Raw genomic sequence first — 17,328 nt, forward strand, 5'->3', positions numbered from 1 at the left:
CATAAAGTTTAAAGTATTTTTAAAATCTTCTATTGCCATTTGTTGGGAAAGTTAAATTAACGTGAGTGTTAATAACATTGGAAAATTTCTGGTCTACTTCAAATTCTAGAATGGTTTAAAAAAAAGTGACATTAGGTAATTTTTTTGTACCTAGGAAAAACGTTGGGAAAACCAGCATGTAGGCGCATGATTGTGTAGCAATGAAGTAGGATGTTCACTGGGTGCTATTTCAGTAGCCAATCAGGATGGACGATGCTGTGAGATGATGTGAAGCTCCAAAATTTCATGGGACAATGTTTGCACATATTTTTCCATATTTGGTCATGTGTCTTATGATTGGTCTTTTGGCCCACGGGGCTGCTTTACTTGGTTTCCACCTTTGTATAGGAAGGTAATGGCATCATCCAACCAGCTGTCGCTTGAGTGTCGCCGCATGCAGTTGCGTCGTTGGCAACTCACTCCAAGTATTAAATGAATGGTGAGACCAAGAATTTAATGCCTGCTGAACGGGACCATGCTCAATACTAATCTTTTTTTGTATCTTTAGTCATAAAAAATTAGAAATTGGACCCCAGGCATCAGCGCAGGCCAAGGGTGATTGCCTTCAAACCCCCAGCACATGGTCTTGGAACTATGTACCTTGGTTAAATAACTTTAGCTGAGGGATTAAAAAAATATTTGTTTTGTAATCGAGTGACGAGAAGTTACAACAATCAAGTGTAACTGAGATTGGTTTGTAAGATGTAAGTTGTGATCTACCATGTTTTTGCAACAAATAATAAAATACTGTTTAAAAACTATTTTATTTTGTAAAAAAAAAAAAAAACTGAAGATAAGCTTTTATATTTACTTGCTGCCAACATCACCATTGAATAACTCTTAGGTATAGACATTAAAAGAACCAGTGATGTCTGTAGTATTGAGAGAATAATTTACAATCCAGCCAATCATGATCAGATAGCAGCAGCTAGTAGACCACACATGATGAATTATTGAGCTAGATACGACCATGGCCTTGTGAGATTCTCAATTACATGAAGGGTAGCAGAAATGGTGACCAAAACAGATTTAAAACAAAGGTTTTTTTTTTTTAAAAGAGAGAGAAAAATCTCTAATTGCAAGAAATGCCAAAAATAAAGTCGACACTACACCCTAAATTAGAACAGTTATTGAACCAGATGGCAGAAGTTACTGTTTTCCTGTGATATAACCAGATTGAATTTTCGACAGATGATACTAACCTAGCCTAGCCTACAATTATATTGACATAGTCAATATAGAACCAGTACTGCTGGCACAAAGGCATGCTGCCCTTGGCAAAACAAGTTAAGGTATGAAAAATGATTAGTGACATGCTCAAATGTGAAGTAAATGAATGAATTGTCTGCGAGTCCTTGGACTTACCCAATTGTACTCCCAAGTCATTCATCTTTAAAAATGTAAGAGTGGTAGAAGGTAGGAGACTGCCCTGCCTTTTCAATAATTCCACAAAAATTACTGAACTTCAAGTTACATAGCTGCCATACCAGTGCATTAATATAACTTCCTTTATTAAATAATTAATGTTGATATTTCTTAAACTTATGAACACAAACATGCCGATTCTTTGTAACATAATTTTAATGTAAAAATACGTAGTACAAATTTATGAACAGCTTGTGTTTACGTACCAATAAGAAGTGCTTACTGAGTATATATAGTAAATTTTAATAGTAGTAAATTGAATTAAATATAGGAAATAATGTTATTGTATAGATGGATAATAACTTATTTTTCAAATGTTTTATTAAAAAAATATGCACAAATTTTAGTTTTATTGTAGTAAAATATTTAACTATACACTGTATAACATCTAACTGCTATCATATTTTTGAAATTTAGATTGGCTAATTGAAATTTAAAAAAATTTTAGTAAACTATAGTTTTATAAATACACACCAATTACTGACCTGTAAATATTGAATAGAAACATTCTCATCACAGTTTGGGAAAATGTCTTGTAGTTCTAAATCACACCAGTCAGAACTGCAGAGGTAACCTTGAATGGGATCAGCTTGAGAGAGCAAAGGTACTGTTTCTATCATATTTTTCGTCACTGAATGCATGTATTTTGTCATATTTAAAACAGTTTCCAGGAGACAATTACGCAGCATGGGAATTGTGCTGAACTCTTCCACAAAGGCACTTTTATCAATACAGCTTGAATGCAATATGGACCCCCTGGAAGAACTAAAAATTAAACATACAAGAACACAATTAGACTGTGACTAAAAAATTAACTATATATATATATATATATATATATATATATATATATATATATATATATATATATATATATATATATAACATAGCTTCCTTTAATTACTAAGTAAAGAACTTAAATAATAGTGAACTTTTTCAAACAATACAGTCCATTGCCTGAAGAAAAAAATTAATTTAGTTTTTAAAACTTAAAAGAAAGAAATTGTTTATGGACACATTTAAAATGCCTATTTTATGTTGTAATGAAAATGGCACTAAGAATCAGAAATAGTGCAGGTTTAATTTATATAATTACGATAATGATACAATATCAAGATTAGTAAATGAAGTAAGGAAAGTAAACTTTGTTGATTTTACAATGACACAGCACAAGCTGCATATTCCTTCCCCTTAAAATAACACAATCAGGCTACAAACGGTCACACTAAAACAGCGACTTTTGGGTATGTCTACCGGACTAATGAATTGAGTTTGCCTGAAGAAATAGATGAATGGTGTCACCTATTATGTCCTTTTCTACAATTCTGGTACAAATATTTTCTATTAATATATTGTAGATGGACTATAATGTACTAAAATATAATAATTTAATTAATATAATCTTAATTTTATTCATGAAAAAAGTAGACAATACATATGCAATATATGGACTATGGTAGGTCTAAGCATGACGTAGTATGGTGTTCATATCTGCCCTTCTGACACCCCACACAGTGGGGTCAAACCCTGAAAAGGTGGCCAAAACCTCAAAGTTGAAAATCTACACTAGAAGAATTTTGACTGGTTCGGTTGGTAGTGGAATATCTTGTGTATCTATCTGCGAAAGTGGAAAGTCTTGGCTTTGCATCTACCTTTAATTTTTCAGTTCAAAATCAGCCTTTGTGGAAATTATATTGAGTGAGCATTGCCACAACAAAAGATACCATTACTCAGAAATTCCATCACATGAAAGTGAAGTGACCAGTTTTTATTCTGTGACATGGACAACATTCCTGGTGGTATGTAGTTTATTTTTTTTTATTATCGCATTACAAAATTAAAATTAATTCTTCCTGAAAGAACTCTTAACTAATAGCCCTTAGTGAAACTATAAAATTTTAGTAATTTGTAATTTCTATAAGATAAAAAGTTGCATATAACACGATGATATAAGTTCATGCCTTTTAATCAATCTATCATCTTACAAAATTCACAACAATTAGCTGCCTTTAGCTGCCTATTTGAACGTTAAATATTTTTCCTCACATGCGTGAGTTTTTAGATTTGTATCACAGATTTACCTAACCTCCCAAAATTTTCTGATTAGTCATGTTTTTTCCTTTGTTCTTTAGAAAGATAGGTGTTCTTGGTGTTAATTAAGCATCATGCATGATTGAGATCATATTGCAAACTATATAAATAATACTTTCTTAACTTATGTTTCGAAAAATGTAAGGTTTCACCTATAACCCATCTTAATGTTATCGTTGCTGTTATTAGTTCTTTACATAATCTAAACATAATATAAAAACAAGTCATAACAAGTCATAACAAGTCATAACAATTTATAACAAAAATAATCCAAAGTCTTGGAAATTGTAATTTTTCAGGAAAAATGTACTTCTTCTAAATTAATATTTAATGAACTTGTCCATTTTGCAACTGAATAAGCAACAGTTATAATTTTATGTAGGTAATTAAACCATTTAATTTTTGATAAAACTATTTCAAAAGACTTATATTATTCATTTCTTTACTTAATTGTTTTGAAAAATCCGCCAGAACATGTTAAAAAATTTTTGTGATCCTAGTACTACCTAGTTTACGAGAAAAGGGCTTACAAATCTTTACAAAATATATTTATTTATATTTTTCTGTTACAGGATCTAATGACGCAAAAATACAATTAACAAGGAAAGAAGTTTCTGTAATAGGTGAAAAACATTTAAAAGATGGATTAACTGATGTAATAGATTACTTGATGGGAAAAATTTCTGAAAAAATTAGGCTCTTGATACATGTGCGTGAAGATAAGAAAGCACCCTTTTAACCGCTTTTTGATAAAATGAGGGAAATGTGGCCAAAGGCTAATAGAACCAAGGAGATATTTTTTCAGAAAACAAGGAATGGCTTGATGAGCCTGTATTCTCTAATTTGCCTGGTACTTACCGAAGTTCACCTACCAATATCAGCGGTCGTCCTTCTACGGAGTTTATCTTCTGCAGTAAAAGATCAAAAGGAAGGATGACCGAAGAAATTTGTGCAAAGTTGAGCTCGAACGAGTTGTCGTATGCTGCTCAAATGCGCTTACCCTCTACGGGATAATTAGAAGCTTCTAAAGTTTAGAAACATATGGCATTATACCCTCCATCAAAAGCTTCCAAGTATTGAGAATATTATCTATTAAAATCTGAAAACACTTGTCTGAAGATGCTGCACGTAGTATGGATTTAATGTGCAAGTGGGGTTGCGATGTAAGTTCTGGACAAAGTGGATACAAGTAGACATTTGTTGACGGCAGCAAATCACATGCAAATGTGTTATTTACTTCAGTTGTGCCATCACAACTTATTAATGTTGATTCTAAATCTAAAGCAAAAATAGTAATTCGGAAGAATTCTAGGCCTTCGTCTACACGTTTTGTGAACCATTAAGACTTCAGTTTTTGCACGAAGACAGAGAGACGACAGTGGATGAAGTGCAACACTTCGAAGAATACATTTCCAGTATCAGAAAATAACCAAAGAAGAAATTACAGAGTTTATGCCAGGAAGCTAAAAAACTTAATACCTTCTCGTACCTTAACCACTGACGACAAAATAGAAATTGGCCCTACCTTGTATTCCGACTCAGATGTTGATGCAGACTTGGATGTTGACTGATGAAGAGTTCAACTAAAAAGGTTTTTGTAAAAATACTTTTTATTATAAGTAATTAAGAATATTAATATAGACTATCTAGTATAAAATATGAAGTTTAAAACTAAACCAAAAGTTCAGAAAAATGATAGTTTTCTTAAAAATTAATTAGTAAAATTGAATAAACATTTTTTAGTTCTTAAATGTTAAGTTTTGTACGGGGGTTATTTTTTTTCAACCTCCGATCGGCTGTAATAAAAAAACGGGAATGAATTGGGAAATTATTTTAATGTCAAAAGAAACGTACATCTTTTCTCTATTTTTCCACATAATCAAAGTGCAGATTGAGGTATTTGTCGTACCGATGCACCAGCTTTCCAATACCCTGTGCATAAAATGATGTCTCCTGCCTATTCAGCCACGTTTTAACAGTGCCCTGCATTGTGATTACAGTTTCATTTCTCCATGGCATGCCCATTAATCGATACCCTAATCGCTCGTACACGAATCGACACGTCTCGTAGTGTTTACCCTCTTCCACCAACCATGTGGAGCGGCAAACTCACACCTCAGTTGAAGCTTGGTTATGGGAATGTCAACATGGCTGCAACGATAAACTGTACGGCGAAATGCGAGCTGCGTGGAGTCATCCGTTTCTTACAGGCAGAAGGGCACACTGCAGCAGAAATCCATCGCCGAATGAGTGTTGTGTACGGTGAAAACTTTATGAGCGATGGCGTTGTGCGAGAGTGGTGTCGGAAATTCCGCGAAGGCCGTATTGATGTTCATGATGAAGGTGGCCAAGGAAGGCAGTCGGTAGCAACAGATGAAACAGTTCAGAGAGTTGATGCAGTTGTTCGTGAGAGACGTCGATTCACAATTTCAGAACTGTCTGAACAATTTCCGCTCATTTCAAGGTCAGCCCTATACGCCATTGTTACAGACAATCTCGGATACAGGAAAATCTGTGCCCGATGGGTACCCAAGATGTTGACTGACATCAACAAGGAGCGGCGAATGGCATCAGCCTTGTCGTTTTTGCTGCGTTACGCAGACGATGGTGAACACTTTTTGACTCAAATTGTGACAGGTGATGAAACATGGATTCATTTCGATAATGAAGAAACAAAACTTCAATCACAACAACAGTGGATGCACACCTATTCTCCAAACAAGCCGAAAAAGTTCAAACAGACATTCAGCACCAAGAAACAGATGGCTACAGTGTTCTGGGATCACCAAGGTGTGCTACTGGTTGATTTTATGGAGCCAGGGACAACAATCAATGCTGCTGCATACTGCGCGACACTACGACGGCTAAGACAGTCGATACGCAACACGCGGAGAGGAATGCTGACATCTGGTGATGTCTTGCTTCATGACAACGCCCGACCGCATAGTGCCGCCGTAACACAACAACTCCTTGCAAGATTTCGATGGGAAGTGTTTGATCACCCTCCTTACAGTCCGGATTTGGCACAGAGTGACTATCACCTTTTCCCCACATTGAAAAAGTAGCTTGGAGGATGACGCTTCAACACCAATGATGAACTGCAGAGCACTGTTAAAACGTGGCTGAATAGGCAGGAAGCATCATTTTATGCACAGGGTATTGGAAAGCTGGTGCATCGGTACGACAAATGCCTCAATCTGCACGGTGATTATGTGGAAAAATAGAGTAAAGATGTACGTTTTTTTTTACATTAAAATAATTTCCCAATTCATTCCCGTTTTTTTATTACAGCCGATCGGAGGTTGAAAAAAAAATAACCCTCGTACTAATCATAAGCACTTCGAACTTGCAATCCACATCTAAAATCCCGCAAAACATTTTGCTATATAATTACAATACTTTCCACTTGTGTTCACCATTTTGGATCCACTATTTTGTTTACAGTAATTATTTTTTGTTATTCGTAACCAGCAGCCTTGAAACCACTTTTATATCAATTTCTGCTCGAATTCCTGCTCGAATTCAAGTTAATCTGAGGTTTTGGCCAGCTTTTTACTATTTGACCCCACAGTGCACCATTCTAAACATTACATGCATACCCATAAACATAACTTTACAATGGCAACAATGTCTTGACAATAGCTACATATTAAGGCGATTGGTGCATGGAAAATAATATGACAAAACTATTTTAACAGTACATATTTATTTTTTATTATTCTTTTAGTTGAAAAATATAAAGTAGTTATATTTTATATTTTTTTACTAAATTAATTCCTTGTAAATGTATTTATTTTCTTGCCAAACCTACAGTAAAATGAGAAAACTTAAAGAATGTTAATTTTAAGTTTAGTTCATGTAATGATTGTACAAATAAATAGTCAAACCAAGAAACAGATAAAAAAGTTATTTTAGTTGTTAAATTTGCAGTTCAGTTTTGAAAATTTTCATGGCTCATTGCTGACCTATTTTAGAAAATATTTAACAAATTAATTTCAATGAAATTGATAAGATACTCAAAAACACAAGACTGACTTATGTATGTATTCTCGTATCCTTTTGGTTTTGACACGATCTGACTCAAAACATGAAAACAGGAGTGATAGTTTTAGCACTGCACGTAAAACTTTCATTGCCGGAAAGAATGTCCTGGCGCGTTGTGCTGAGGTTGACACTTCTTGGAACTACGTAGCCAGGCAAAGCTCAGGATGGCTACTGCAGGTTGTTCGAAGGGGGTTGAATGCGGGCGGTGGGGGAAGGGGAAAGAATAGTGTGTAGAGGGATAGAATGTCTGTGAGAAGAGGCAAGCGGGTGAAGACACGTCGTGTCAGCCAAGGTCGCACTTTGTAGTACACAGTCCTCGCAAAGAAATTATGTTCCAGCGGAGAAAAAAATTGGACAGCTAAATTCTTTTTACTGGTTACATTTTGAATTAAAGTAGAAAACTAATCAACTAAGACTAAATGTGTTTTTTTTTAAACCTAGGATTTGAAATCACACACTTCTACAGCATTTTAAAATAACCATACTCACACATATTTTATAATGTAATGAATAATTTATTTTCTAATGCAATAAGCTACTACTTTTCTATATACAATTAATTTCTGTACTCTTCTGTGGATTTCCTTACTGTTGCTGTCAATCTGACTAGGACAAAATAAAAATAGTTTAAATATTTCTGCCTTCACTCGCAAGAGTTAACATTTTCACAATAAAAGCCAACAAACATTTTTTTTTGTATACACAGGGAGGTTCAGTGATCGTGTGTACGAAGAACCACATTGATGAGGAGTGAAGATCGAATTGGTAATGCTTGAGGGTGAAGCAGTGTCTCAACTCTTCGAAAGAGTACTCTTACATTAAATCTTTAACTGCACACTGTTATGAAGGTTACTTATAAAGTTTTAAAATTGGTATACATATATATTTGAACATGGAGAATATTTCCATAAAACCCATTCTGCAATAACTTGCCACTAGATAGAGCTGCAGCGCATAAAAGTCTATTCTGTTCAACAGATCACCATGAAAATTGGTACATTGTGATTGTTACTGTCCTTAATCTACAATAACAACAAATAGTGATTGTGACTGTAATAAGTATTTGGTGAGTGAGTTTAAAATTGAATACAATTTCAAATGCTTTAAAGATTATAGATTACATACAAACCATCCATTTTAGAAACATAGAGGTAAATAAACACTGGCAGGATGTCTGTCAGGTTCTGCTAGTCCTATATATAGTCACTGACTCAGTAATGCCAAAGAGATATGTATACCTTAGAGACAAGCATATCATTAAGCACAAATATTAGCCTACTCAATAGAAAATGTATAAAATAGAAAATGTTAGTGTAACAACAGAGAAACATTCAGCTACATAAGTGGAATACGCCTTGATTATTCAATCAAAGTGTTTGTTATATTCATCATTTTTCAATAGGCGCCTTACGAATAACTATGCTTATAATTACTAAAAAGGCTTATATTTCAGAAAGGTTAGCTCTAAACGAAAAACGGTGAAAACCTTTCCCTGTTACGTCACTGGGAATTTTTTGATGATATTTTGAATTTCGTACTTATGACTTTTCACAGTTATCTTAAAATATGCTTATAACTTTGAAGTTTATAATTTTGTTTGTATGCCTCAATTTGTTTTTGTATTTACGCCCTTTTGGATTTTTATATTACATTGTTCTTTTATGGTCAATATCTTGCTGCTAAAATTATTGGTAAACAGTACAGAAGCACTTTATATATTATATATGTCAAATATTTTTTTTAAATTTTATAGCCTCAGTAACACTACTTCCACACAAAGAATAATTGAGGGACAGAGAACAATAAACCAGGTAAATGATGGAATACTAATATTAATACATCATCTGTCACACAGAAACAGTCTGTCTAAACAAACCTTACTTTACCAGAATTAAATCACTAATAAAATTACGAAGGTCTATGATGAATCTGCACAAACAGCCGGTTCCATCACTACAAAAAATATCTTCAAGATTGGTTAATACACATAACTTTAAACAATGTTGAATGCTTCTTAAATTACAAATTGATTATGCAAGAGATATTGATATGGGTTAAGAAATTTTAGGGTATGCATGTATTCAATTTATGTTAAGGTTAATACAATATATATGCTTTCATTTTTAATTCTTAGTAACATGCGGCTATCTTTGTACTTTATTGAAGAGGTAAACATAAGTAACAATTCCCTCGTGCTATGAAAGGTAAATTATCCTCCCCCTTTTATTTAATCATCAATTGCCGTAACACACAATTAATATAACAGCACAATTAATTATAAGATATCTTCTCAATAGCCACAACATTATTCCTAAGGCCACGGACTCGCCTGTGACGTCCGAGCTAGTGAGTACCTCAAACACGGTCGCGGTGCTGGAACATGAACAGAAAGCCGATGCTGACCACTGCTCTGTATTTAAAATTTTATATAATGTATTTATTGCAGAATTTAGACATGGAAAAGCTTACAGTTTCAATCATGTTTCACGATATGGTATAGTACAGCAGAAAGTCGAATCTACTGTCTAAACATGTTCCAGCTCCTTCAACTATAGTCGCAAAGGTGATCTTAGCCGTGGACAGCCGACACCAAGACACTTCCCACTGCCACATCCTGCCGTCCTCCCCCCTTGGAGGAAGCGCAGGACTGATGAAAAAGAAAGCTGATAAGCCTTCCTCTCCTCCGACCTCGGTAGAACCGTATCGGCTGTGTGTGAGAGTGAGAGTGAGATAGGACCTTCTAGCTTCTGCTAGTTCCTCATAGATGGCAGGCCGCAGAGCGAGCACCATCTAATACCTCCCCGTCCAAAGGCCATCTCGCCATTGATGTGCTGGAACTAAGCTCCTGACCTCCCTACACAATAATGGTGACCTACAGAGGCATCTAAACACTTTAGTGACCAACTGATCCAAATTTCATTGTTTTCAGAGTTGTGACCTTTTTTACCGTGCACCAATCGCCTTAAACTGGTTTCTAGTCTTTTTTCTAATAATACTTTATGTTGGACAGTATTTATGGCACCACTTTGGGCATCATCTAATTTATTTATAAATTTGTGACATGTCCATCAACAGTTGGGAAACTTGTTAGGTGGGTACAACATAAAACAGTCAACAAATCACAAAACATATACAAAAAATTACAAAAATGACAAAACAGGCAGGCACTACCAGTAGGAAGCCACCAAATACAGGTAAAGCCCCACATGCAAGTAGGCATTACATCAGGTATGTACTAACTGCAGGGAAATATCCGACCGCAGGTAGGTACCCCACTGCAAGCAGGCACTGAAAGCGTACAGCGACCACAACTCACAGGACATTTACTACAGGATAAGACAAGATACTTCAGACAAATACTTATGGAAAAACCAAATTTACACACATAAAATACAATATATGATAGGGCTACATAATAAATAAAAAATAATAAAAAACAAAAAGTTATAACATAGAACAAGACGATATGTATTTATGACGGACAGGATAAAGTTTGTTTGTATAATTATTAATAATACTACAAAGTTATTAGTACATATTGTATCATCACTAATACACCTGTGACTGATAACATCACTAAGCCTCTGCTGACCATGGTGCTGGGAGGAACACTGTGCATGCCTAGTCCCATTGAGTGGATATAGTTTACCAAAATGTTAGAGGTTATAGAACTAAATCTATGGAATTATTTTGTAAATTTGCTCATTCACAACACAACATAATTTGTCTCACAGAAACATGGTTCAATCATTCTAGTATTACTTCACAGTACTTTACTCACCAATATCTAATCTTTCAAACAGATACAAATTCAATACTTGCTAAAATGAAAACTTGCTGTTAATAAATTTAAATTTCATCAGTTCATCCAACCCAACATTATGATCACATTGGAATTGAAGCAGTCTTGATCAAAATTAAAACCTCTTCAAATATATTTCAAACACTTGGTAATATCTATATCCCACCTCAGACATCCCCGATTACTTATGCAATGTATCTTGAAGAATTAGAGGATAAATTAACAAACATTCAAGATGATCTCTGTGTAAGGTTATGTCATACGTACATTGTTTGGTCTGTTGCAGTAGGTGATCTATTTCGTAACAGACAGTGATCATCTGCTGAATCATCTCATTTTGCAAGAATAGAAGCTGTCTTGATTTCTTCAAGACTCAGACACTGTTCTTACTTCATTTTACCAGTAGTCTGGGTCTGACTCAGTTTAACTATACTGTAAAATTCTGGCATCTAATTTTAATTGTAACATAACTTGTTAAAATGCATTATAAATAAATATCTCATTTGTGTGAAAAGTATATACACCCTTATCAAGTACTGCATGTCAGGCCAAGTCACTGCAATGTTTGGTAGAATATTTTAATCTATCAGTGGCTATATCTGCACAGTTAGATTTAACCTATGAAATAAAGAAATAACTTTTTAATAAAACAAGTCATTTTCCAAAAGAAGATAAGCAAATATCAAATAGTCAAATAATGAAATGAGTATGTAATAAGTTTTTAGTTTTAATGTGGAAAGGGAGGGGGTTGCAAAAGGTAGAACAGAATTCAGCTGTATGAAACAAAATTTGATTTATGTACCTGGCTTAAGAACATTTCTTACTTCATTAAGTATGAGTGTTACTATACTAAGCATGATGCTACTACTTGACATATTAGTCTAGACCAAGAGGGTAGCCAGGGAGGAGGATATCAGGATAAATAACGTTCAAAATAACATGAGCCACATTACTATTTTATTATAAATTGTGTTATTTGTTATGGTTTATACGTAAAATTGCATTTTTTTTAGGCCACCAAAGAAAAACTGGTTTCAAAAGACATTCAGTGCTACAGAAATGTTTTGCAGAAAATGCCAAAATATATTACTTCCGTGATAAAATACTGGCTAAGCCCTCTGTCTATAGGTCTGTGATGTAGTCTGTAAACATTTCTATCACTTCCAATGGCTGATTTATAAGGGGGGGGGGGGGCATTGGGGCACGTGCTCCTCCCAGAAGGGTAAAATATGCACTGGATAATACATCTAAAATAATAAACAGGTATTATACTAGGTCTAGATTACCAGTTACCCCCCCCCCCCCCAAGTCAATCCTGGGTATGCCCCTAATCACTTCCCTAACATTACAAATAATTTAACTTCTGTGTAAGGTTATGGCATACGTACATTGTTCGGTCTGTTGCAGTAGGTGATCTAGCGCGTAACAGACAGAGTGATTTTTTCATCTGTTGGATCACCTCATTTTGCAAGAATAGAAGCTGTCTTAATTTCTTCAAATTTCTCTTCATAACCAAATCATGAAACTTGTGCCAAATTTTACTGATGATAAAAACCATGGCCAGGAAGATGCATGCTGCACACATTAACTCTATAGACAACCCATAGAAGATACAGATGGTTAAAAGCAGCAGATGAGGTAAGTAATGCTTCAATGGAGATGATCTACAGAAAACACAACAACCACTAATTAAAGAAGTTTAGTCAATTATTCCTATAAAAATATTCAACATTTGTTCATTATAAACACTTCAAAGGTCTTTAATACAGCATTCCTTAGTTTGGCATATTCTGTAAACCAACACCAATTGAGCAGCTACAGTTCAGAGTTCATCAGGTGCATTCCAGCTGTTGACCTTGGCCGCTGCTGGAGTTTTTAGTTTGCTCATAGTTTATTGTTACTATTGGTTTTCAATTCAGTACAGGTTTCCTGTTTTCTAGGGGGTTACATTTTACATTTCACTGGTACATTTCTGTAATTATTTCTTGAACGCTCATCTGTAATATGTCTTACCACAAAGCAGCTTATTACATGTTTTAAATACCATTGTACTGCATACCCGTTTAAATTAGTTTAATGTTTAATAAAATGGCAAAATCACTAATCTGGCATAAACGTGGTCCAAAAGTGTTGAATAAAAGACCTTTCAATGTATATTACTTAAATTTTTTGTCTGCTAATAATACAAAATAAAATTTCTGCTTATACATATATAATTGAGATCCTATGCCAGGATGTTAAAATTACTAATAATAACAAAAAAAAATTTGCACATTCTAAAACATGCCTGTACATTTCCCAGCATTTTCCCAAAAAAATACTCTCACTGTTAACTAGTGAAAGTGAGTTTCCATTACTTGGTAAACTTAGGTCTGTAAGTATCAGGGGCAAACAAGGAAGTCTCCTCAGTATTACATAAACACACACACGTGGAACTACCAGTATTTGTTGCTGATCCAGGCCAAACTTCGTAGAAGCCTTCAAAGGATGTGAACACTTTACATGAATTGGAAGGTCTTCCTGAGGATTCACCCTAATGTGATCTAGACTGTCGGCATGACATAATTTATGAAACAATTAGTTCTTATCACATTAGGATTGGCTGTACAACATAAAAAAATTATACCTTCACCTTACCTACTTGAGACAGATAATAGCTGCAGATTTTGCTTAAAGGCTAGGTTTATAAACTATGCAAGAAACACAAGATGCAAAAAGTAAAATTTTCATATACCAGCTTATAGATAGTGAGAAGACCATTTTTTTTGACGTGACGTCTAATAAATCGATGAACGCTGGCTGCACGCACATAAATTGTCCCACTACGGATGTGTCCTGTTTACGCATGCGTGGCATCTCTCTGGTATGTTGTGGACGGTACAGAGAACTCGGCCGGCACGTGGCGGGGTACTGTTCAGGTTTCACCCCGCCATGCTGCAGGGATAGGCGGGTCGCGCCAGTTGGATCACGCCTGAGCATGTCGCCACACACGGCTGGGGGCAGACGACAACATAGCGGGGTTCGAGGTTATTTTTGTGCACCGCACCACGGGAGTATATTCGCAAGGAAATGGCATTCTTCAAGTACGTATTATTTTAATTACTAGTGTAAATCAGTATATTTAAACAGTGTTGTATGAGTATTGTTTTAGCTGTGTAACTAAATATTTATTGCTGGTATGATACTTTTCACTCTTTAGTTTGACAATGGTAATTATTTGTCATGAGTTATTATTTGATCAACTAAATCACACACCGTATTATAGTTATGAACCCACGAGCGTGTAAATATTTTGAGTACAACAGAGAATATGCTAGTTAAAAGAAATTCAAACAAATATCGTGCGTGGATTGTTATTAATTTATAACATCTGAAACAATTGTTTCCAATATGGCCTCGTGGCTGTGCGGTTAGCAACACTGATTACCAATCGAAAGGTTTGACGAATCAAATTCCGGCGGCTGAATTTTTTTTTTTTTTGTAATACGGCACGCACGGCACTTCAAAAGTAATAAATATATTTGAATTAATGAATGCTAATAAAAGTAAATTTATTAATTAAATTGTAGATTTCATTTCACTCCTCCTTTGTATCCATACAAAATAGTGGTAATTCAATAAAAATGGTTCAATTTTATTCATAAAAGTATGCAGAGGTAGATTTTATCATACAAAAGATAGAAAAATTTTAAAAAAATTTCTTCCTCAAAGAATATAATATTTTTAATGCCTAAATGGTTTGGTTGCAAAAACCTATTACGGCTCAGTCTCAGGCCCAATATATTTAATTTTCTTCTGGATCAATCATTTCATCAATGTTTTGTTATGACGTTGTCATGTTTACAGACAACCAATTTTTTTTTTTTTTTTTCCAATTCAAATCAAAGTCAAAGACGACGATCTAAGTCTTCATCGAAGTGGAAATTCACTTAAATATTTTTCTACAATAACAAAAATTTGTAGATTAAACTTCCAATAATAAGAACAATGTGGTAAACATTTTGCAAGTTAAATTGCTACTGCTTGTACAAAAAAAGCAAAAATTATAAACATAAAAATTACTTATATAATGGAAAGATAAAATTATCCAGCTACATTTTAAACTTGAACACATTATGATTATTGCCTATAACATAACTAAAAATATTTTCAAAATGCTTGAAAACAGGCTGATGTGCTAATTATGTAACACTATGACATGAACTTCAATTTTTTTCCTCTTAATGTTTAGGTATACCACACTCAATTAACATAAAAGTCTTAACATTTGGTATGCAAAATCTTGCTGTCTCTCTCCCACTTTATGTATGTACAGCTTAAATTAATCAAACAAGTTTAACAGTTACTTTTAATTGCACTTGGAAGAATTTTACTCTTCTATACATTTATCATGTCACTGCTGATTAACTTTAACAAACTTTAGTAAGATGTCCAAAATTGTGGTTGTGCTAGGATTTTCCTTTTTGTAATAGCACTGTATCCACCTCAAAATAGGTTTCTGGTTCAGAGAGAGAAAGGGAAAAAATATCAGTATCCTTTTGCAAGGATGCAGAAACATAAAAATTATTCTGTAGGTGATAAAATAAAAAAGGTGAGACTAAAGCAAGTATATCATGCAAGTATAGTAGCCAACATTTATTAATTTAAAATTTTTGATTTAACTTGTGTAGAAAAAAAGAGATAAACAAACTCTGTTCACAATGAGGTGAGACTTTTTTGACTGGTGCTTCAGCACAATTTAGACTGACAGCTCAATATATCACCAGACTAGCAAATGGTGTAGCCATATTTATTTTGTTAGTTTTATAAAAGTGATGTGATGGTTCTACTTTTTTCCCATTTCTTAAAAATTGGTTCTCTGTTCTGAGTTAACTTGCACAAATTTCCCATTACACCAAAGATACAGTTATGTCCTGATAGCCGACATATTTATTGTTAAATATGACCTATAAGCACTTTAGTTTATTGTAATTTGACCACAAAAAGTCACCTACCATATAGGTAATTTGCACAGACGCTTAATGTCTCAATTGGCTAGAACAACAAAGTAATTACATACTATGGCACTTATTTGTCTAGTAATGTGCATCAACTTTTTTTGTTGGTTGAATATTTAATTTATGCACATCAATTAAAAAGATTGCTTGAGAAAAAGTTAATATCTGCTAACAAGAAATTAAATAAATAATGATGAACAAATACTAAAACTAATATGGCATCAACCACACCCTTAAGGAATTGTAGGTTATTGACTATTATCATGGGCGAGGGCCATATCCCTCAAGTTAACTGATTTCTGTTTAAATAGGAAGTACACACATCATTTGTTGATCCAGTTTAAGTTATGTAGGGCTATAAAAGTGATAGCAAATCCTGCAGTTTATGAGTAGCAGACAGTTTTAAATCATTATAATAATTTTTTTTAAAGGTATTTTGAGTTTTTGTGATTTTTTTCCACAGGTCAACTTTTAGTTGGAATTATCATCCCTGTGGCCAAGTGAAAAGATGGACAAAAAATGACAGGACCTCAGCACAAAGAACAGTTTTGTTTGAGTTCAGACACTTCCTGCAGCATTACTTATCTTTCCATCCAATTGAGCTAGTTGGTGAAGGTAGCGAAGGGAAGAGAATGTACATTACCAGCAATTTTTAAAGATTCAATGAACATTACTTTTATGTTTGAAGATAAAATCTTTTAATTGGCAGCTTGAAGAGAGATTAGAAAGACTAGATGATTTATGTCCCCCTACAAAAGCATTATATGGGAGTTTTGCTGTATTTTAACCGGGAAAGGTTTGACTGAATATTTCTGAGTTACTGCGATTATATTTATGGTTCTTGGTGCTGGCTGTATAATGAAGAGAACAGTGGAACTGGGAACTGAGACTGACACAATATCCAGGTGTCAAAAGTCTAAATGTTTGCTG

The 17,328-nt window shown here is 34.2% G+C and overlaps 1 protein-coding gene across 6 annotated transcripts in view; it reads right to left on the reverse strand.

Annotated features, from left to right (window-relative positions):
• Nucleotides 1-17,328, reverse strand: part of LOC134529504 (uncharacterized) — a 69,850-nt gene that overhangs the window by 11,216 nt on the left and 41,306 nt on the right. For 4 of the 6 annotated variants that reach the window (XM_063363654.1, XM_063363655.1, XM_063363657.1 and 1 more), the window contains 2 exons: nucleotides 12,790-13,065; nucleotides 1,950-2,229 (listed from right to left, as the gene is read on the reverse strand). In XM_063363654.1, the coding sequence (XP_063219724.1) occupies nucleotides 1,950-2,229; nucleotides 12,790-13,065 (556 nt within the window). Of the gene's footprint in view, nucleotides 1-1,949; nucleotides 2,230-11,668; nucleotides 12,707-12,789; nucleotides 13,066-17,328 lie in introns of those variants that run through there. The other 2 variants (XM_063363658.1, XM_063363656.1) reach the window with 2 other exon arrangements.

The sequence above is a fragment of the Bacillus rossius genome, chromosome 2 (genome assembly GCF_032445375.1).
Source record: "Bacillus rossius redtenbacheri isolate Brsri chromosome 2, Brsri_v3, whole genome shotgun sequence".
Classification (NCBI taxonomy): domain Eukaryota; kingdom Metazoa; phylum Arthropoda; class Insecta; order Phasmatodea; family Bacillidae; genus Bacillus; species Bacillus rossius.